The following is a 24,413-nucleotide window of genomic DNA, read 5'->3' as shown; positions in this document are numbered from 1 at the left end:
CCAAACTTATTTTCTTTTTTATTTCGAAACAAGATCTTACTGAGTTGCTGAGGGCCTCACTAAGTTGCTAAAGCTGTCCTCAAACCTACCATCCTCCTGGCTCAGTCTCTCAATTCTCAAGTACTGGGATTACAGGAATGTGCCACTGGACCCAGCTCAGGCCCTTTTTGTTTCGAGATAGCACCCTATTAAATTGCGCGGGCTGATTTGTGATCCTCCTACCTCCGTCTCCCAAGTAACAGGGATTACAGGTGTGTGCCACTCTTCTCTCTGGAGATGTCTTTTCCTCTTATTTCTACCACCTAGTCTTCAGGAGTATAAGAAAAAATATATATAAATAATACTCATCAACACTGCTATCAGCACCTATTCTTGCCCACATTATTTTCCTTTTGGGGATTAGACTTACTCCCCCTTTACTCTCCACCATGTCCACTCCCTTCTCTACTTGCTGACCACCTACCGTCCAAAGAGGAAGATGATGTCTTAGTCCCTTTTGTGCTTCTATAACAGAATATCTGAGACTGGGTAACTTGTAAAGAACAGAGCTATATTTCTTTGAATTCTAGAATCTAGGAAGTCCCAGCTTAAGGGACTAGCGTGTGATGAGGACATTCTTACCATGTCATCCCATGGCAGATGAGAGAAGTTTTAGGGGAGGGGATCGAATTCCTCCTTTTATCGGTATCTTAGTCTATTTTGTGTTGCTAAAATAAAATACCTGCAGTTAAATACTTTATAAAGAAAAGGAGTTTATTTAGTTCACAGTTTTGAAAACTGAAAGTCCAAGATTAGACTGCCCCAGTTGTTTGGCTTCTAATAAAGGCTTCCTGTTTCTGAACACCGTGGAGGGCATTATAACAGGAGCACATATGAGAGTAGTGAGAGAGGCAGGCAGAAGAAAAGTCACATGGCAGCAAGAGAGACAAAAAAAGGCCCGAATTTGCTTTATAACAACTCGCTCTTGCTCTCACAGTGACCAATCTAGTACTGCCAGAGCAGGGCCTGATGCAGATGGATATGGATAAGCATCAATCCCTTCCAATGGCGTTGCCTCCAATGACCCAGTCTCCTCTCACTGGGCCACATCTCTTAAAAGTCCACTACCTCTCAATACAGAGAGACCAAGTCTCTAGCACATAAACCTTTGGGGTACAAAATATATTCAAACCACAGCAATCAAGAAACCATTCCTCATTCCTATGTTAACAAATCCCCTCCAACAATAGCAGCATTAATACATTCATGAGGACTTGCCCTCACGATCTAATCACATCTTTAAGGCTCACCTCTTAACATCGCTGCTTTGGGAGACACACTGAAGCCATGGCAGATGGTGATGTAGAAGAGGGAAGTATAGGAATAGGGAACAAAGTATTGTACTTCCTTCTCAGAACAGAACCCCAGGGCTACAGAAGGATAAATGCCAAGATACATGTTTCTATGATGTCATGTCTAGAAGCTTAGCTAGTTTTTTTCTCCATCTAACTATACCTCAGATTCTAGCATTAAATATCACCCTAAAGTTCTGGTATATTTATAAAATCTTCCCTCCATGTTTTCACGGAGAAATTAGTAAGTACTTAGTCTGAAATAAACTGCATCTACTTGCCAGATAAAATTTTAACTAAAACATCTTTATACTGGCTTTGGTTTGATGGCCAGTGGTCTGATTCCTGCCCTTCTGAAAAAAGAACTCAGTATATCAGAAAATATTTCAGTATCATCAAGGTATGCCAACAGAGACTGGAAAAAATTGAGAGATGTGACAATATCTTTATATATAAAATAAAAAAGTTACTGGTAAAATATAAAGCTATTTTTTAAATACAGAGGTAAAAATCCAATTTACTTGTTCATTCACCAGGTGAGGAGTCTGTGAACCAGTAAAATTATCTGAAGTGCAAACAATGAGAAAGAAAATACAGAGCAAAATTCCCATCTTCTCCTTCTAAATGTAATCTTTTCACACAATGAATGTCGTGAAGTAGCTGAACGTCAAAATGTTCTTTGCAGAACATTATGAAATACTGATATTTTAAATTCTATCATACAAACTGTCATTTTAGGTAAAATTATCTGTTTAATTATTTTAAGTTTATATTGCAATTAGTGCTCAACTGTTTTAATTTATAGGTTATAAAACAATATAAAATCAAGACTACAAATGTCTAAATAATGAAACAGCCATGGGAGCAAATATTATTGGCTGTTCGCAAGTTTTTTTCCTTTAAAGAAAGACCTTATTCACAATGTTGTATTTACCGAATACCTGCATACACAGTTAGTGTTGGCTCTCTTTATGATTAAAGGAAAATCTCAGAATGAAAAAGAAATTCCCAGTTTGTTTTCCCCCAGATATGAAAAGCCCACCATAATGAAATCTTGGCAACATTACACCTCTGCCCACTTCCAGGAAGGTACATATGGATCACGACTTCAGAAATATAGGTTTGTACCACACCGGGGTCTACATGCTTCAAGGTCCTGTAACCTTGGAGATCTAAGAGGAGCTGAAAGAAATTAAACTCCTTTAGGGGATGGAAAATATTTTAATATATTTGAACTAAGAATATTAAAATATATCTGGATGTATTAGCATATTTTCATAACAGGTATAAATCATAACTGAATTTCTATGGTGTTATATTTAACCCAACTTTAGCAATAAAAAGATGCCTGCAGGCTAGAAACGCATTTATATTTCACTGTGAAGGGAATGCTTTTACTCTAATCGGTTCATACTGTAATTTGGCATTTTTATAAGGTAGCACTGTACTATATTTACCTTCCTTTTTCTCCTTGGCAAATGAAGAAATTTATTTACATTTAAATCCTTTAAGGTACTCTAAATATATAACTATCAAACAAATGTTTACATATAAGGCTGTTAAGAATTACCCCTACAATCTTCTTTTAGCCTTAAAAATTATATTGTGTATCACCCCTACCTCTTAATGGCAAAATGTTATATACTGTAGCTCAATATATAATGGAAAGGTAAATATTTCACTAGTGTATTGCAATTATCCAATTTCCATATTTAAAAAAGATTATAATTTCATCTACTGGCTTCAGCATTTTCAGAAAAGTTATATTTCCAAATATGCAAAACACAAAGATATATGAGAGACATAGATAAGTTGGTAGTTTAAGATTACATTATCATTAGCAGGACTGCTGTCTTAATAAAATATATGGTCCAGTTTCGTACAAGAATATTCTGATCAACATCAATAATCCATTCCTGAAAAATCAGACATGGGAAAATATGCCAGGAAGTCTATTAAGAGTCCCTCAAAGGTCCATGCAATAAAGACTTGTTCTTCAGTGTCTCACTATTGGTATGCAGCAGAGCTTTTAAAATGTGGAGCTTAGAGGGATATCTTCAGGTTATTTGGGGGCATGCCCCTGGAGGAGAGAGTGGGACCCCAGTCCCTTCCTCTTTCTCTCTTTTACTTCCTAGCCATGAGGCAAGTAGTTATGCTCCACTATGAGATCTCACCACAACAGCCTTGCCACAATCCCAAAGCAAGAAAGCCAAATGATCATAGTTTAAAAGCTCTAAGCCAGGCATGGTGGTGCACGCTTGTAATCCCTGCACTTGGGAGGCTGAGCCAGGCGGATCGCGCAGGTTCGAAGTCAGCCTCAGCTACTTAGTGAGGCGCTCAGCAACTTAGTGAGACCCTGTTTCCAAATAAAATATAAAATGGGTCTGGGAGTATAGCCCAGAGGTAGAAAGCCTCTGGGTTCTACCCCCAGTACCACCAAAAAAAAAAGAAAATAATAATAATAATAATAATAATAATAATAATAATAATATAATAAAAGCTCTAAAATTGTAAGCCGAACTAAACCTTTTCTCTTTATAAGGTATTATTTGGGTATTTTTATAGTAATGGAAAGCTGTCTAACAGAATACCTGCAGCCCAACTGGCTCGTAAAACAATACAACATCTAGGAAAGTAGTTCTTACCCTTTTGAGGGTCACAGATCTTTAAGAATCTTTTGTAATGCAGAGACTTCTCAAGAAGATACGTTCCTAAAAAAAACTTTTGTAGTACTATATATAATTTTAGTAGGTTTTGAGACCACTAGACTTAACTCCCCAAGCACATATGGGTTAAGATCCTCTAACATAGCAATACCAGCAGGGAACATGGCTGGTTACTACAGTTATCAACTCTTTAAGGCAATCCATCAACAATCTATTTTAAGAGGTACAGTTTCCCTTTGGTGCTGCCAAGCATATTTTCAGCTGGTGCATCAGGAAAAGATAGATGCCAGAAATAAAAATAAGTTGTTCCATAAGTTTAGAGCTGGCCTATTTGACTTAGAATACAAAAATAAGGTTCATAACAATGATTTTTAAATCACTAATACAGTATACTAAACCCATCATTAACAATTTTACATGTGTGCGTTCACAAAGCATATATCATTTTTACAAAAATAACCAGTTATAAAAAATGAACCTTTTTCAAATTCAGCTGATAACTAGAACTTGGCAGCACTTCTCAATTCTTTAGTTATTTTCCACTAGTCAATACACATGTCAAACATTTCATCTTTCAAGTGGGTTTGGACAGAATTCCTGGTGAACTGACCATATAAGCTTAGAGTGGCCTCCCAGTCTGAGATCAGAGAATGCCCCCCCTGGAGTTCATGCTGAAATTTAACTGCCAATGTAACAGTATTAGGAGGTGGGACTTTAAGAGGCAAGTAGGCCAGATTAATGTCATTGTTAAGAAAGTAGGTTCTTTATAAAAGGACAGCTTTAGCCCCTTCTTGCTCTGTCTCTTGTCTTCTATCCCTCTGCTGTGGGATGACATGGCAAGAAGGCCCTCAATAGATACCAGCCGCTTTGTCTTCAGTTTCCTACCTCCCAGAAGCATGGGTCACTAAATTTCTGTTCAATATAAGTTATCCAGTTCTGTGGTATTCTGCTACAGATGCACAAAATGAACTAAAATGGCCTATATGTGGCACCAGTAGGCTGCTTGCCATTCCTCCACCCATAAAGAATATCACTATTGGTCACAACATTCTTTCTAGCAAGGTATAGACACCTCAGAATCATTCTCCCAATATATCATTGAACTGATCAGATGTAACAAGTGAATTAAAACTTCTTTGCACTCATTTTTGCCAACACATATATTTATGTATAGTTCACCCTTTGTTTCATCTCATCCAACAATACAGGGAGGAAAGACAATGACACTATTGACATTTCATATATAAAGAAAACAAGACTGAATTAGAGAGCTTGTTCAAAATAATATGGCAAGAAAAGGAAAGAACTTAAGTAAAATCCAAATATTATAGCTTCTAGTTAAGTACCTATATTCACTTAGGTCCATCCAAGTTATTCACACCTCATATAAAGGAAGTTCAAATAAAAGCCTAACGCGGCATACATGGTGACTCCATGGTCTTCAGGGAACCAGGTTCTTCCCTGCTTGCTCTTTATGGGCCAAGCCAGCAGCTGGAACTCTACCAAAGCATCATATCCAGAAACCAGGGTGAGAGAAGGAGGCAAGGGAGGAAGGAAGGAATGGTGCACACCATGTTTATAAAAAGTTTCAACACAAACTTTCTCCTTATATCCCACTGGCCAGAAACTCCATTACAAGCTCACACCTAACTGCAAAGTGGTCATGTGGCAAGATAAAGAATTCTATTACTAAGAAATAAAATGGAACAGGCATTGAGAGACAACTAGTAGTTTCTGTCTCATAGCATGTTTAAAAAAAAAAAAAAAACAAAGGATATTGGAAAAAAATAAATTCTAAGGTGTCTGACAACATGACCTGCAGCCTGATAGTCCCACAGAGTTGAGAAGTTTGTTGTTGTTTCTTTAACTTGTATCAGTCTGCTGTGAGTGTCCCTGCATATGTTTTCAGTGATGCATTCAAGATATGAGGCTGCAATTTTTTATTAAAATAGTTGTCTCAATCTTAACAAAAACATGAAAATTATCTCTTAAAAACTGGTAATAAATAAAAATTTTAAAAATTTTAAAACACTACTTTAAATGGTCTGATAATATTTCTTAAAATAATAAATGCAAATGGCCAACAAATGTATGAAAAAAATATCCAACATTTTAGCAATCAGAGAGATGCAAATCAGACCTACACTGAAATTTCATCTCACTTCGGTTAGAATGGCAGTTATCAAGAAAACAAATTACAATAAATGGTGGTGAGGCAAAAAAAAAAATAAGAAATTGGATGCTTTCTCTAATATGCGAAAGCTAGAAAGAAATGGGTAGCAGAAGGAACTCCAGATGAAGAAGATCCTATTGAGGAGCAAATAAGGTGACCTAACTGAAGGGATGGGAGGGGGGAAAGGGAAACTCTCTAAAGCACATGATGTACTTAAACAAACATATCAAAGTCAATCACTAAGCCAAGCATGGGTAGGAGGTATGGGGAGGGACTGGGGTGGGGACTGGGTAAAGGCTAATTGGGTGATGTGTGCAGGTATGTTTCCACAAGTCTTTTATCCCATTAAGATGTATGACTACAATGCACCAATTAAAAAAATAGCAAATAGTATGCATGTGAATTTTCAACCTTTATGCATCTTAACTATTAACAATAAAAAGAAGTATCCATCTAAAAATAAATAAATAAATAAATGCTGGTGAAGATGTTGGGGGGAGGGGGTACAATTTGGTTTTCTAGGTTGTATTATTTTTTACACAGTTGATTGTAAATTAGTACAACCACAGCAGAAATCAGCATGGAAATTCCATAAAAGACTAGGTATGGAAATACCATGTGACCCAGCTATACCACTTTTTGATATTAACCCAAAAGAATTAAAGTTAGCATACCACTATGCTACATGGATACCCATGTTTACAGCAGCACAATTCATAATAGCTAAGTTACAAAAACCAGCCTAGGTGTCTATCAACAGATAAATGGACAAAGAAAATATAGTACATACACACAATGGAGTTTTAGTCAACCATAAAAATATAAAATTTAAGCCAGGGGTGGTGGCGCACGCTTGTAATCCCTGGACTTGGGAGGCGGAGACAGGAGGATCGCGCAGGTTCGAAGCCAGCCTTGCTCTGGCTTAAGAGACCCTGTTTCCAAATTAAATATAAAATAGGTCTGGGAGTGTAGCCCGAAGGTAGAAGGGTTCCATCCCCAGTACCACCAATAAATAAATGAATAAATAAATAAATAATTGTATCGTTTGCAGGAAAATGCATGGGACAAAAGTACATCATGCTAAGTGAAATATGTCAGATTCAGAAATTCAAGGGTTGTATGTTTTCTCTCAAATGTGGAAGCTAGAGAGGAAAAAGAAGAAAAAGGGACCTCATGGAAACAGAAGAAAGACCAGTAAAATAGCAGAAGGGGTAAGGTAGAGGGAAGATAGGAGGGAAAGCAGAGGTGCAGGGGAATGAAATTAGCCAAATTATGTATATATGCATGTATACATATCACAGTGAATCCCACTAAAATTATGTATAATTGCAATGCACCAATAAAAATTTAAAATAATAAAAATGGTCTGATAGTTCCTTACTGTTAAGGGAATAAAATTCTAACACCTCAGAATGGCACACAAGGCCCATTACAAACCATCTTTCTACACTTGTCATGAGTGCCCCAGTACACTCTAGTAAGGCAGCAATTTTTTTTTCTGGTCTTGAATATGCACCAGATTCTTCTAAGGTTAAGTACTTTACAGAGCCTGTCACCACCTAAGAAGTCTTTGGTCCCCATCACCCTTATAATGATTCCAACAATGCTCCAATATCGGCATGAATTTCTTGACTTGATCACCTAAAATGTTGCTTCTCTGGCTTTAGCACCAAAGATTATGTTTCACTAAATACAGCGAGTCCCATGCAGCGTTCTTAGCAAAGAGCAGAGCACCTGGGACAGAGAGGGTGCTCAGCAATGTTCACCCTCTCTGTTAATGTTAATGTAGTGATTGCTACAATAAGAAAAGATTGTATCACACTAATTTACCATGCTTTTTAGTTCCAGTTTGATTTACTAAGGTAACAACACAAATTTTTCATGATACAATGAAGAAAAAAAGACATTTAAATTTTTGAGAAAATCGCCTTTATAAAGATCAATTTGTACCCTAAATAATAATCCTTCCCTTCATAATATATTTCAGGTGAATATAATGTGATAAAATAGATGCTGAATAATATAACCACTTAAATATAAAAGAATAACATAATACTGTCACTCTTTGGTATCCACAGGGGTTTGGTTCCAGGACCTCCATTCTCAAATACTCAAGTCCTTATATAAAATGGTGTCGTATATGCATGTAACCTCTTATTTATAATATCTAATGCAATGTAAATGTCACATATATCATATTATACTGTATTGTTCAGGAATTAGTGATTAAAAAATCTGTACACATTCAGGACAAATGCAATTTTTCTTAATATTTTTGATCAACAGTTGGTTGAATCTGCTGAAGCAGAGCCCTAAGACCCATTGGACTATCAGATTGCCAGAAAGAAAGCAGAGCGTGGTAGCACAAGCCTGTAATCTCAGCTAATCTCAGTAATCTCAGGCCGAGGAAAGAGGATCTTAAATTCAAGGCCAGTTTGTGCAAGTTAGGGAGCCCCTGTCTCAAAATAAAATCTAAAAGGCTGGGGGTGTAGCTCAGTGATAGATTACTTGCCTAGTATACACAGAACCCTGCATTCGATCTCCAGTACTGAAAATAATTAATTAACTAACTAATTAATTAAAAAAGACTACCAGAAAGACATTTAGGTCTTCCAACCTTAGGTGAATTACTTTGGTACAATGATTATATTTGTACATTTTCCTGAGGACTTCAAGTAAAAATATAAAAGCTACTTATCATGATTTCCAGATAAATAGTTTCAGATGCGGAAGATTTCCATTAAAAAAAGCGTGCAAAAATATACTAGAAGAAACTTCATTTACATAATTTTTGTCCAGACTTAGACTTTTTCCCTATTGATACTATATTAAACAAGTGTTCTAAGAAAATAGCACCCATTGTAAACCAGTTAACTCCCCCAAGCACTATAACTAAAAATAAGATTGCCTGAAGGTTTCAGTCCAATAAGATATACCTTGCATATGCTTTGACAAGTTCACAGTGGTTAATCTGTTAAATAATTTCACACAAAGTCAATCTAGATATACTAGAGCTAAAGACAGAGTCATAGGCCATTTGGAATTCACAATTGTATAATTAAACAAAATACTTCCCAACTGCTCCACTGATTAAAAGAAAAAAAATCTGTCTCTAAGTCTATTACCCATAGTAACAGATTCCATTTCTTAGAATTGTGAAACTTCCTGCTATGTAATGTACTGGAAGAAGTATGTCTGCCCAGAAATTCTGTGGTCTTATTTGCTTTTTGTTTTTTTGTTTATGGCTCAACTAAAGTGGAAGGAAAATTGTTACTTTGTATTATATGAAGTCTTTTTCAAAGTGTCTTAACATATTATTTAATGGCGTAGAATTAACAAATTATAAGAGAATGTACGGTACTCCTCAGCCCTACCTGTGCTCTAGAATCATCTGGGGAACTCTAAAAGAAAACAAAGCAACCTCTCAGCTAAACCTCAAGCCCATCTAATCAACCTATGAACAGCCCCAGCACCAGTATATTTTCAAAGAGCTCCTAATGCATAAGAGCTTAGAACCATAAATTTGGTGAGACAGAGCCCTAATTTACATTTGAGTCAATTAAGTCCACCAGGCTCCAGACAGAATAGTCTGATCTCTGCCTCTCAGTGAAGTTGGCAGCTCTCCCCTGCCCCAAGCAATTGCAATTCCAATTCCCTCTCTGTATATTTGAGGAGATGAGGGAGGGGACACCTCCACTGGGACAGCCTTGCTAACCTCTGGAAAACTCAAAGGCTGCTAGATTACCAGGTAGACTAGAACGAGAGAATAATGGATGTGACAATTCTGTTAATTCTACCCATTAGACACACAACTCCAAATTTCTTAATGGGAAAATAAGCAATTATACTACGCAGTGAAGTTAATTGGAAAATCCTGGCACATTTGCTTTAGCATTTAAAGGTCACGAGTAAAAATGCAATGATCACTAAGTCAGTTAAATGAGTTTGATTTACTCTGGATAGCACTCTATTTGGGTAAGGAGACAGTAATCAGATAAATTACATTTTTATTCCAAACACTCTCTTTTCTTAAGATTTGGTATATTTCTTTTGTAAGAACAAGGAGTAAAAAATAGGAAGCACATGTTGAAAACCTATTTAGTGTTTCTCTTCGCCGTTGTTTTAATTAAAGCCTTCAGCCCTCAAAAGAATTAAAGTTATCATTCTTCATTCTTTGGAATGTAAATGTTCAATGTACACAGCTAAGTTTCCACTTTTAAATAAAAGAAACAACACAGAGATGCAGAGATTGCCTGATTCAAAATAGGATAGTTTAACTGGAGCATATATATGTGGCTTTTTTTTTCCAGAATGAGAAATGTAATAGAAGAGAATCTTAAAATCCCACTACTTTTCAAGATTTGATTTGTCATTTAAGCTAAAAAACAGAAATTGAGAGTAAATTACATATTTCTATATAAATACTTAGAAGTAATCCAAGATTCTATAAGTGACTAAACTGGTTCTAAATTTAATGACATTTATGAAATAATTTGCTTAATGGAAACTAGAAGTTCTTATGCCCTACTTTAAGAAGCACCTGCATGTTTTGAAAAACATAATGAATTTCAGTTATGCTGTAACCCAATTCCTTTAATCTCTGTAATGGTGCTTGCCTAGTTTCATTCTACCTTCTCCAAATTTGCATTCAATATTTGGTCAACAATGTACTGAATGCAACAATAATAGTTGAAATTATCCCTTTCATTTTATATCCTATGATTTTGTTATTTTCCCTTACTTTTCTATAACATAATAAGCTAATTCATGCCTGTGTCTTGGTTTTGGAAGGAATTATATGCCAACATCCAGGCAATACCCTTTCCTAATTTAAAATAACTATGAGGTTGCGCACTACACTAGTGAATTTGTAATCAACTTAAAGATAATGTGTTAAAAGTACAATTAAACATGTCATAACAGAAGAAAACCCTGGTAATTACAAATAGTGCCATGCTTGCTGGGTTTTTAAAAAGTAGTGTAAGACTATGAAAAATCGCCACCCAGTGATGCAAATGAAAACTGCAATTTGTTTTTGTGTAAAATGAGTACCCTGGAGGATTACTTCAACTTCATTATTGAAAGAAGGCATAGCCATTACCTTATGGGAATAGAAACTGGTTACCAGGGAAAGGATGTTTTTCTACTGGCTCTCCCTGTCCACACACCTTATTCTTATTCAGCACACTTAACATTTTACAAAGGCTAAAAGCTTTGGAAATCTTAACAGGGAGAGAGGCTTTCCATTTAAATGTGAACTAATTGTATACAAACAGCCCAGATTTTTTTTTTTTTTTAGTGGTACTGGGGTTCCTGGAACCCTTCTACCTCCGGGTTACACTCCCAGACCTACTTTTATATTTTTTATTTGGAAACAGGGTCTCTTAAAGCCAGCGAGGCTGGCTTTGAACCAGCACAATCCTCCTGTCTCCGCCTCCCAAACTCGGGGGATTAGTGCGCCACCACACCCAGCCAACCCAGATATTTTTATTATCAACAAAAGTGCCTGAGCTCTGCCTGGATCCTGAATTTAGGTCATCATGTACTGACTTTATCAACTCAGCAATACCATCTAATAATTGTGATCTAAAACCTATTACTGATAACCACTAATGCTGGCCTAAGGGAAAAGGTATTCTCAAGAGAAAAAAGTAAATCATTTATATCTTTAACAAGATAATTTATATGACCTTTTAAAAATAGGTTATAAATGCCACTTAAGGAGGTAATCTAACAGATTCTGTAGAAACTATCTAAATAAGAAGCTGTTGCTACAAATATAATTGTGTTTCTATGTCTCTACTTAGTTATATCATGCAGAAGTCATTAAACACACAAGACCAAACATACATATTTATTTTTCTGTAATGTATATATTGCAAATGATTCTTAAAAAATTATGTGGATGTATGCTAACCAAAATACATGTGTGAAAATACGTACTATATTAATTAAATATTTAAGTATTCACTATGTACCATTTTATGTACATAAAATGTCATTTTCCAAAACATTTTTACATAGTATACTCTGAGACTAACATAGATATTATGTATATTGGTATAGAACCATGTGATAAGAAGAACAAATCAAATTTTAAAAAATAAAAGTTTATTTTCCTATTTTTAAAGATTATTAATTATTTTCCTAATAATCTGTCAGGACTTTTATCAGTAAATTGAATTAAGTCCTTAACTCTTGAAGAATTTTTTTTACCAACTAACCAATGAATACCATCTCCCTTTAACTTTAAGATTATAGTTTTCTGCAATATTTTAAAATATCTTAAAAGTTAAGTAGCCAAAATAAAAGCCAAACTTTATGAACAATAACACAACACTGTGTATTAAAAAAAAGTATTTTCTCTTTTAAATAGTAGAGAAAACAATTTTTTGGGGGGTGGTACTGGGGTTCCTGGAAACCCTTCTACCTCCGGGCTATACTCCCAGACCTATTTTTATATTTTTTCATTGGAAACAGTGTCTCTTAAGCCAGCAAGGCTGGCTTCAAACCAGCGTGATCCTCCTATCTCCGCCTCCCAAGCGCGGGGATTACAAGCGTGTGCCACCACGCCTGGCTAGAGAACACAATTTAAATTTTAAAAAATACTTAAAATTAGCCTGGCATGGTGGCACACACTAGAAATCTCAGCATTTGGGATGCTAAGACGGGAGGATCGCAGGTTCTTGGCCAGCCTCAGCTACTTAGTGAGGCCCTCCACAACTTAGTGAGACCCTGTTTTAAAAATAAAGAATAAAAATATAGGGCTGGCAGGGTAGCTTAGAGGTAGAATGCTCCTGGGTTCTATCCCCAGTACCACAAAAAAAAAAAAATGCTTAAAATGTCATTAGTGTCTTAGAATTAAGAGTAATGATATGATAACAACACTCAAAATCCTTTCTTAACAATGTTTTAAAGTATATAGCCTACCATGTAATGGCATAGCAGAACTTCTTACTCTTGCTTTTCAGTATCAGTTAAAAAAACTTACACTTTGATATAAGAAACACCTGACAAAATGACATAAATTTTAAAAAAAATACTAAAATGGCTACTTTGATGGCTACTTTGGTGATTAAAGGATAGGCTCTAAAATCAGACAGCCTGGGCTACTTTCCAGTCTGCTACATGCCAGATGGAAGAAACTACAAAGGTTAAATCTTATATGTATATGGAGATAGAACCACCTCACTCAGAGTTGTTTTAAGTATTTGACACACATTAACTCATTTAATCCCCCAAAACCCTATAGGACAAGCACTAATAACATTCTTATTTCCTAGATAAACTGGATAATACCTGAAAAAGTTAAAAAACATGCCCAAAGTAGAGGCTAGAGCACTGTTCAGCATGTGCAAGGCCCTGTGTTCAATTCCCTGTCCCAACAAATATTTTAAAAAGTTAGAAACTCTAGTAAGTTGCAGAGCCGGAATGTCAACTCAAGGGGCCTGGCTCCAGAGTCAGCACTCTTTATCTGCACTTCCCAGAAGAGCTTCTGAGATGTTCCTGAGGAATAAGGGAGATGGTATAATTAATGAAAAGAGAAAGAAGACAGAGGAAATGAGAGTCTAGAGTATGCTGACTGGCATCCTGAATTCCAGAGAGTCAACTAAGCCCACAGAACCCTAGGTGCACAGGGATTTTTTTTCATGGAAAATGGGAAGGGTAAAGCTTTGTACTTGAGAGTAAAATAGGGCTACACAGAGACAAGCAGCAGCACTATGGAGAAGCTGAAAGGCAAGGAAGCCTCATCTGATATGTAGGTAGCATCCTTGCTTAGGTCATTTGAGTGAGGTGTAGCACCAGCTACCCTGCAAATTAAACTTTTATCCTGGAATCATGATGAAAGTGGTTCCTCACCAAAACTGCCCAACCTCCACACATATGGTGCTGGGTACAACAGTGATCCTGACCAGTCCAAGTTGGTCTGGGGAATATTCCCTCAATACTCAGCATATCAACCTTTGGGAAAATGTACCAGAGCTTAGATATATCAAACAGAACAGCTCATACTGAGAGCATATTAAAGTAATTACGCCTTGAAAATTCTATCATGAAAGAGTAAACTTGGAAGTCCATATGTCTTTTGAGTCTCAGTTAAAGACTACTTCTTAAACTACAGTCTTTCCTGGAAAGGGAAATGAAGGCCACACCAGATAAACTTTGTCTGCTGAGGCAGAAGGCCCTGGAAACTGGCCCTTACTGGGGTAGCTATTAGCAGGCAATAGATATCTTCAAGGCTACATGATAACAGAAATTGGAGTTGATCTTAGAAAAAGTAGCATAGGGGCCATTTCACTTGTAGCCAAAACTTATCTCTGAAACATCCCAAACTGGCAGATCGCAGAGCTAAAAGTAAGATGTATAAGGAGTTGAAATCTAATGTTAGAAATTTTATGTGCTCTTAAGTGACAGTGCATCACACTTACTGTAATAATTATAAGATAACAAAAAGAATAAGGTCCCTTTCTAATCATGTAACAAATCTGCACCTGCATATGCCTTTGCATAACTAAGATGTTAAAATGAGGACTGTAGAAGGGAGTTTGGAAAACCAGGTTTTGTTGGAACAAATTTCTAAGAGAAGGACTTATTGTGAAACCCTTAAGGAGGAGACACTTCAGAATAGGCTGAGGAGGTATCTCTGGAGTTTTTCTGTTAGGCTAATTCAGGAAGTGCTAGGAAAGCAGCATCAGCATCTTTTAAAGGAAATAACACTGAGGTTGACAGGGCCAGTTCTGACTTGGAAGCCAATGCACCAGTTCCTGACTCAGTAGAAAAAAAAGGTCAGATAAGCAGTCATACCCATGGCCCTGACCTTATCCCAGTCAAAAAGCAGCCCCCCAAAAATACCCATCCTAGTTCAGTAACTCCAACCATTTTTGCCATGGCCTACTCATACCATATGAGACAGATTCAAAACAACACAAAGGCGTTCCAGAATTTAGCAGTGGCCAAGATGAAACATTCTATGGTAAAGTTTATCCATGCGACAAACTCTATTCTGGTTTCCCAGAGGTTATTAAGGTCAAGAAATGGACAAGGGTCAGAGAAGTAAAACCCATGTGTCCTCTCTACGGGAGGTCAGATCCTAAAGAGAAGGGCAGACTGGGAAAAGCACACCCAACCCTACTCTACTGAATGTGTGGGGTCAGAAGCATAGGGCACTGGCTTTGAGCGGTCAGGAAGCAAGAGACAAAACTGAAAATTCAGCATCACTATTAAATCCTGAAAGAGCCACCCCATCCTCTTACCATGTACAGAGCATTTATTGATGCCAACAGACTCCAGGCTGACTGGGCCAAGACAAAGAAAGTAAGAGGCAAGATACCTGGAAGAGAAGACCTGAGAAACAGCCCTTATAATTTCATGCAGATCTCAGAGGAGTTGGAAACTGGTGGAGAAAGTGAAGGCTGAACAAGGATGAGTACAAGGAGACACTGGGTTTTGGTTACTCTGCACCACCTTCCTCTAGAAAGAGAACTGCTGAGAAAAACAAAGACCACAAATCTCTCATTTGAGGGAAAAATACAATGAAAGGAAGAAACTTAATTTTTTAGAATTTCCTTTAAGCACACACTATGATTAAAAGAAATATTTTTAAAGCCACCAAAAATTTTTAAATTAGCAGGTTAGATTTAAAATCTTCTAAATCTTTGAAATTTGAATTTTTAATTTTATAATGGAAAATAAAATAATCTTTAAAGATACTTAGAAGACACTATAATAATTTTATAGTTGAAAGTTTACTTCATTCAACAAATATTTATTGCAGACCTAATTTAATTTCTGATGCTAATTTAAGAAGCAAGGTTGGTATTATTTAGCAAGCAACCTGAATTTATTAAGGATTCTTCAAGACTTAGTTTTTTATAGTTCAAAAAGACCATTAGTCCATCAGATGGAAAAACGAGGTGAGTTTACAAATTAAATTAGAAAGACATAGCCAAACTAATAAGTAAGAAGAATCTAACTCATAGATGCCCAAATTTACTGGCTTATTGCCCCCTTCTCAGGAAGAATAAGAACAACTCAGCTCCCCCTAGGTACTTCTGCCTGTTTTTTTTATGCAGTGCTCCCCAATTGCACCCGATGCTACTACAGCCCCCATATCTTTTCAGTGACCCTCCCCTCCCAGCATTTCCAACACTGGAAATCTATGAAACTGGATAACAATATTCTAAGTGACTGATGACCAACATTTTTATAGATTTCAATTTTTCAATTATATACATAAATTCATGCTGAATTTAGTAAGAAATGTTTTAAAATTCAGTCATATAATTGTCAAGTTAATTTTTAAAAGAAAAACAATTCAACAATTATTTTATTTCTTTTCTCTCTCTCTCTCTCTCTCTGTGTGTGTGTGTGTGTGTGTGTGTGTGTGTGTGTGTGTGTGTGTGACACTGGGAATGGAACCCAAGGGCATTCTACTTATGAGCTACACCCCCAGTCATATTTTTTATTCTTTTTGTTTTGAACAGGGTCTCACTGAGTTGCAAAGGGCCTCACTAAGAGTAGCTGAGGTTGACCTTGAATCATGATCTTCCTGTCTCAGCCTCCCAAATGCTGGGATTATAAGTGTGTACCACCACGCCCAGCTATGATTTTGTTTCTTAAAAAGACTCACCTAAGAGGACAAATCCATCTGTTTCTACCTCTGGGACTGAGGGCTTTTTAGATTCTGGAGGCTTTCTGAAGAAGTGAAACATTGCTGCTGCGGAGGCTGCTGCTGCTGCTGCTGCTGCGGAGGCTGCTGCTGCTGCTGCTGCTGCTATCTGAAACAAAAATGCAATATAATGTCAAACTCAGACAAAACTTCAAAATGCTTATCCTTCTTAGTAAAAACCTTAAATTAAAGATATAACAATAATTACTCTTAGAAATTTTATGGGCAGACTTAAAGCTGTGAGCCTTCCCTAGGTATCAGAAAACAAAGCTACAAATTAAGGTGGGTAGAAATCATCCAAGAAATCACTTCAGCCAATTGATTTCTGACAAAAGGGCCAAAAACATACACTGGAAGAAAGATAGTCTGTTTAACAAATGGTGTTGGCAAGACTGGTTAACCATATGCAGAAAAATGAAAATAAACTTCATTTCTCACTCTGCACAAGAGTCAATTCAATATGGATCAAAGACTTGGAAATTAGACCAGACACCTTGAGGCTCCTTGAAGAAGGTATAGGTCCAACACCGCAAAACATAGGCACAGGTAAAAACTCTCAACAAGACCCCAAAGGCACAAGAAACTAAAAGGCGAATCAATACATAGAATTGCATTAAACTGAAGAGCTTCTGTCAAGCAAAGGAAGCTATCAAGAACCTCAACCAAGAGCCAACATAATGGGAGAAGATTTTTGCCACCTACTCCTCTAATAAAGGACTAATATCTAGAATATACAGAGAACTCAAGAAACTCAGTACTATGAAAACTAATAATCCAATAAAAAATGAGCAAGTGAACTAACTAGACACTTCACAAAAGAAGAAGGTCAGAGCCGGGCGTGGTGGTGAACGCTTGTAATCCCAGCATTCGGGAGGCTGAGACGAGAGGACTGTGGTTCACGGACAGCCTCAGCTACTTAGTGAGGCCCTCTGCAATTTAGTGAGATCCTGTTTCAAATTAAAGAATAAAAAGTAGGGCAGGGTGAGTAGCTTGGAGGTCGAATGTCCCTGGGTTCCATCCCCAGACCCACAAAAAAAAAAAAAAGAAGAAGAAATTCAAATGGCCAATAAATACATTAAAAAATGCTCAATATCGCCAAGTGTGGTGGAGCATGCTTGTAATCCCCGTGCTTGGGAGGCAGAGACAGGAGGATCACGTAGGTTCGAAGCCAGCTGTGCTGGCTTAAGAGACCCTGTTTCCAAATTTTTAAAAAATATAAAAATCAAAAATAAAAGCTCAATATCATTAGCAACCAGAGAGATGCAAATCAAAACTACCCTGAGATTTCACCTAACTCCAACTAGAATAGCAATCATTCAAATCACAAACAACAAATGCTGGCAAGGTTGTCGAACTCTAAAACATTGTTGGTGGGATTACAAATTAGTACAACCACTTTGGAAAATAGTATGGAGGATCCTCAAAAGAATGGGAATGAACTTACTATATGATCCAGCAATATCACTCCTGGATATCTAGCCAAAAGAATAAAAACCAAACTACCAAACTAATGTATGTGTATCTATGTTCACAGCTCTACAATTCATGATTGCCAATCTATGAAACCAGTCAAGATATCCATCAACAGATGAATGGATTACAAATCTATGGGATATGTACACAATGGAATTTTACTCAGCCATAAAGAAAAACGTCATTTACAGGGAAATGGATGGAACTGGAGGACATTGTGCTAAGTGAGATTAGTCAGTCACAAAATAAAATAAATCAGATTCTCTCCTTCATATGTGGAAGCTAGGGAGAAAATGGGTCACAGGAGGAACTCTAGACAAATACTATAATGAGTAAATAAGGTGACCTAGCTGAGGGGGATTGAAGGGGGAAGAGGAAAATTCCCAAATGTACCTAATGTACATTAACAAACATAACAAACATACAGAACAAACATAACAAAGTCAACCACTAAGCCAAATATGAGGAGGGACAGGAGAGGAAATGGGACAGGAATTGAGTAAGGTCTAATAGGGTAATATGTGCATGTATGCCTTTACCATCTTGTACTCCATTAAGATATATGACTATAATGCACCAATAAAAAACTTAAAAAAACAAAATCAACACAGAACCTGGAGGAAACTCATCATAAAACACAAAGTAGTTTGAAGGAAAAACATAAACAAAACACCTGTCCAGGTTTCTTCTCCTGCCATAGCTAACTAGCTAATGCTTCATAAAACTAAGGTCACCTATTAAAAGATTAAAAAAAAAGGAAGGTGTTTCAAATATCCTTTTCTGTTGGTTACCTGATTCAGAGCCTGTACAGATTATAAAACTGCAACCAACCTCAAATTCCCATTAGGGCAGATCTTTGAGTTGGTGAGATATGTACTGCCCCTATACACACACACACACACACACACACACACACACACACACACACTTGACTAAAGTCAAATAAATAAGATAGTTAAGGCCTTATTTATTTATGTGAGACCTTCTTTCATATCTTTCAGTAGTAAATACATTTGATTCCATTTCTATCTTTATCAATCCCAACTTTTCCAAGCCTTGCTTGGCTTTATGCCCTGAAAACATTTATTAATTCCACAACATTCAAGTTCAAAATTTTGATATGCTTCATACTTATGTTTTATAAACATTAAGTGCTTAGGCCAGATATTGACCTAGCACCACAGATACAGCACTGGACTTATATTTATGGGGAACCATGACCTCAATCCACCATATTTCTGAGGCAATCCTTAGCAAAACTAAGAGTAATTTAAGAGATCATCCCTAAAGTGAGGAAAGGCTGTAATAGTGCTGGTAGCCCAAGCCTCATATATGAGAAGCCCCAGGCACTCTTGCTTTTGATGTGCATAGCCTTGACCTAAAGTTCCCAAGCATATTCTAGTCTCATTACCTTCTTTACAATTTTCAGAACTTTTAAAAATGTCTACAGTGCGCAAATTTTACATTTACAAACAGGAAAAATGTCAAAATTATTCTTGAAACTCCATTATTTGCTAGCAACAATGCTTTTGCATGGATGAGCTGGAATCCAATCAAAATGACCCTTAATATTCAAACACAAGAATCCTGGAGCCACTCGGGGGATAAAAATTCACCTGCCCAAGCCACAGAATGGGAAAAAATATCTGCAAATCACATGTTTGCTAAAGAATGCATATCTGAAATATATAAAGTACCCTTAATATTCAATAATGAAACCAGGCATGGTAGCACACACCTATAATCTCAGGTAATAAGAAAGCTGAGGCAGGAAGATCACCAAGCTCTAGGCCAGCCAGGGCAACTTAGGGAGACTGTACCTCAAAACGAAAATTTAAAAAGGAAGGTGTGGGGATATAGCTCAGTAGTAAAGCTCTTACTTAACATGTGTGAGAACATGGATTCAATCCCCAGTACAACCAAAGTCCCCAGTACAAAATTTAATGAAAAATAAAAAAGCCGTTACAATGCACCAATAAAAAAGTTTAAAATAAATAAAATAAAGCTCTCAATAACAATAATAGAAAAACAACTCAATAAAAACTGGACAAAATATATGGTCAGCCCCTTCACTAAAAAAGATATGTGGATGACAAACCATCATATGGAATAATGCTTAACATCACTAGTCAATAAGAAGTGCAAATTAAGATCTCCATGAGATACCACTACACACCTTTTAAGAATATTTAAAATAAAGACTTGCTGTTCCAAGTGCTTGTGAAGATGTAGAGCAAGTAGAATTTTTGTACACCAGTGGCAGAAGTTACAACCACTACAAACAATAGTTTGGTACTTTCTTAAAAACATAAATATACACCTATCAAATAAGAGACCTCTACTTCTAGGTATTTACCTAAGAAAAAGGAAAAGGTATGTTCACCCTCTTAAACAAAAGTCCTAGTAGGATTTTTGTGTAAAAGCCAAAAACTAGAAGCAATCTAAATGTTCAACAATGGGTAGATCAACTGTGACATATTGCAAATACTATTCAGCAATAGAAGAGAATAAGATACTAAATATATACTGCAACACATGTGAATCTTTAAAAAATATAAGTTGACTAAAAGAAGGCAAACAAAGTAAGAGTTTCAGATTGTCTAATTCCATTTATGTAAACTTCTGGAAAATGCAAACTAATATATAGAAACAGAAAGCAGATCAGTGGTTGCCTGGGCAGAGGATATTAGAAGGAAGAAAAAGAAGAAGGGATTACAAAGAAACACAAGGAAACTTATAGGAGTGATGGATATGTTCATCATCTTGACTTTGATGATGGTTTCAGCTGTGTAATGCTATGTTAAAACTCATCAAATTATCGCCGGGCATGGTGGCACATGCTTGTAATCCCAGCGCTTGGGAGGCTGAGACAGGAGGATGGTGCAAGTTCAAAGCCAGCCTCAGCTACTCAGTGAGGTTCTCAATAACTTTGTGAGACCCTGTTTCCAAATAAAGTGAAAAATAGGTCTGGTAGTATAGCCCGGAGGTAGAAAAGCCCCTGGGTTCAACCCCCAGTACAAAAAAAAAAAAAAAAACTTCATCAAATTGTATATTTCCAATATGTGTTATGTATTGAGGATATTCCAATAAGGCTATTAAAACTTGTTATTAACACAAAATTTGGATGCCATATAAAATTTTAGTTCATGATTATTCAGAAAATTGTCTCAATTTTCTTAAACCACTTTGTGTTACTGATATAGTCTTTGTATAACAAAAAACAAAATGCTTCTTTTTCCTATGCATTCAACACAAAAGGGCAGTGTATTCACTTTTAATGGCATACACAGACTGCATATAGAAGAGCTTGCCTGATTATTAGACAAGACAGATGTTATTGCTCTGAAGGGTCAGGGAGAAATGGGAGGGCATATAATATATTCTTTTTTACTATTACTTTTTAAGAAATATCACCCATGATAAAAAAAAAATCAAGGTAACATGGTTTTCCCAGTTTGATTATTTCTTTTTAATTTCACCAGAATACTAGTTAATGTAAGAATACAAAATGAAGTAAAATTCCTGTGTCATTGATAAACCGCAACCATTTACTAATCCATACATATGTAAACACATATACACTTTTTTCTTTGGGTTTGTGCCAAAATTCAATTAATATGTAAATTTTGTACTGCTAAAAATTAAACCATGAACAATATTTAATCTTCCTTTTCTACATGGCAGACTGTAAAATGCATGAGAAGTAAGTGGAATACAAACTTAGATTAAAATTTACTAATTTCTCCTGAGAAACACCAAAAGAGCATAAGACTGTGTGGTAGCTTTAATCTTGAGAGACACAAATACATTACCTAAAACACCATGAAGCAGTATAAAACATTACAGAAAAATCAATGAGAATTAGAGGACCCCTGGTAGGCTTCAAGCATGGGCAGCCTTGATCTTAACACATCTGATAAGTAGAGTGTAAATATAAGTAAAGAAGAAAAGGAAGACCTTTTCTGTAAAAAGGATCGATATGAACAAAGGCTATAGTGTGCTTAGAGGACAACAACGGGATTAACCTCACTAGAGCTAAGCAACTATGTAGACACACGGTAGAAATCAAGACTGTAAAAGAAGGGTAAAGATAAATTATTAAAGAGGCCGAAAAGTCACGAAAATGTTAGAATATTTAGAGCAGCATACCAGGATGGGTAAATATCACAGTATAGTCTAGGATCTTTGGGAAAGATAAATTTAAACTAAAATGCTGGAGAGACAGACTAAAGAGAGCACAGTGGCAGCAGTGAGAGAGTCATAGTAAAAGGAACTGGAGTAAGAAGTCTGAATGAAAAAAGAAAGAATTTGAAGAAATTATGTGAAATATGGCCTGTGACTTTCATCTCTACAAAATACAGATATAAAAGATATAATAAAAGAGGACTAAAGTTCCAAGTCTGAGGAACCAAAGAAAGCGATATTGTAAATAAGAATAGAAAGTAGAAAGGGAAGTTTATTTAAAGAGAAGAAAGTAGAAAGGGAAGTTTATTTAAAGAGAAGAAAAAATAATGAATTGCATTTCAATCTAATGTTTCAAGACAAACTAAACATTATGTAAACATTTCATTCTTAGATAGTAGCAACAAACTAAAATTTTTAAATACTATGCAGACTGAAGAAAGCCTCTACAAACTAGACCTAGTCTCAGGTTGCAAAGTTTTAGATCGAGGATAGATTTTTTTTTTTTTAATTGAAGGTTGAACCCAGAGGCATCCTATCTCTGAGCTACAGCCCTAACCCTATTTTATTTTTTATTTTGAAACAGGGTCTCACTAAGTTGCTGAGGCTGGTTCAAACCTGCAATACTGTCTCAGCCTACCAAGTACTGACTGGGATTACAGGCATGCACTACCATGCCCAGTTTAGGATAGAAATTTGTAATGGTCTAAATCTAATAAGAATATATTTTCATAAGAAAAAAAATACAAAAAATTTTAGAATTATCCTGCCTAGCTTGCTCCCCTGGGCTATTTCCACTTGTGCTTGTTTGGGCTATTTCATAGATCTGTAGCAACAAAAATAACTTTTAGATAACTGACAGTCATTTCTAATCCCTAAACATGGTCCTAGTGGAATGCATTAGTGCCCTGGGGATAATGGCCAATTTTGCACCCACTTATAAACTCAACATTCCTTATTTGACCATAAATGTATGATGTTTTCAGTTCTCTTTTGAACCAGTTGTGACAGCTTATTAGTTCCTTCTTAATTAATGAGTTTAGTAAAGTCCTTGGCAGATTCTATATTCCTTAGGGACAAGAGTTTATCTTCTTTCAAAATTTCTCCTTTAGTATCAGTTAAATTCAACTAGGAATAGCCAAAGACTCTCCTCATTTATCCATTCCACTTAGGTTTTTGTTTTTTAGGGGTTTTTATTTAGATATAATGAGGGAAAAGATATCTGAGAGTATAACCAAGGAAAGACTTCAAATTGTCACAGATAAGTTACATAGAAGTTATAATATTAATTTATAAGAGAATTCACATAAATTTTATTTACACCTTACTTTCTTGTTCAGATCAAATAAATAAACAAAAGTTATTGAATGTAGTCATTTTTTGTTTTTTAAATTGCAGGTCCCAAAACCTACAGTGAGAGTAAACTCAATTTAGTGGGCAAAGATGAAGAGAAGGCATTGCATATTTTAAGTAATGATTTATGAACTTAGCTTTTGGGTGCATGTGCTAGGTTATGATATGAAATATATTTCTTAGTTTGAGTTGCAGGCAAAATAGACCTAAAGCCACTGATTGTACTTGGGCATGCACATACCTTCTTAACACTTTTTCTTTTCTTTTTTTTTTTTTTTTTTTTTGTGGCACTGGGGTTCCTGGAAGCCCTTCTACCTCCAGGCTACACTCCCAGACCTATTTTATATTGTTTTATTTGGAAACAGGGTCTCTTAAACCAGCGCGGCTGGCTTTGAACCTGCGCAATCCTCCTGTCTCTGCCTCCCAAGTGCAGGGATTACAAGCATGGGCCACCATGCCTGGCTGGGCTTAACATTTATTTTAAGTATGCATATCCATACACTTCTTCCATTACAACTTCCCAATGAGAATTGTAAAGAAAGGAGTTTCTAGCAAATCATAAATAT

The 24,413-nt window shown here is 36.2% G+C and overlaps 1 protein-coding gene across 1 annotated transcript in view; it reads right to left on the bottom strand.

Annotated features, from left to right (window-relative positions):
* The window catches only part of UMAD1 (UBAP1-MVB12-associated (UMA) domain containing 1), a gene marked incomplete at both ends in the record, with an annotated part of 197,001 nt that extends 180,119 nt beyond the window's left edge, over window positions 1-16,882 (bottom strand). Inside the window, one exon of the mRNA XM_080700833.1 lies at window positions 16,801-16,882. Within this exon, the coding sequence (XP_080556959.1) occupies window positions 16,801-16,882 (82 nt within the window). The remainder of the gene's footprint in view (window positions 1-16,800) is intronic.
* Window positions 16,883-24,413: the final 7,531 nt, after the last annotated feature.

This window comes from Muscardinus avellanarius (assembly GCF_963383645.1).
Source record: "Muscardinus avellanarius genome assembly, chromosome: 9".
In the NCBI taxonomy this organism is placed as follows: Eukaryota; Metazoa; Chordata; class Mammalia; order Rodentia; family Gliridae; genus Muscardinus; species Muscardinus avellanarius.
Note: the sequence above shows the minus strand (reverse complement) of the source record. Positions and strands in the feature narration are given on the sequence as shown.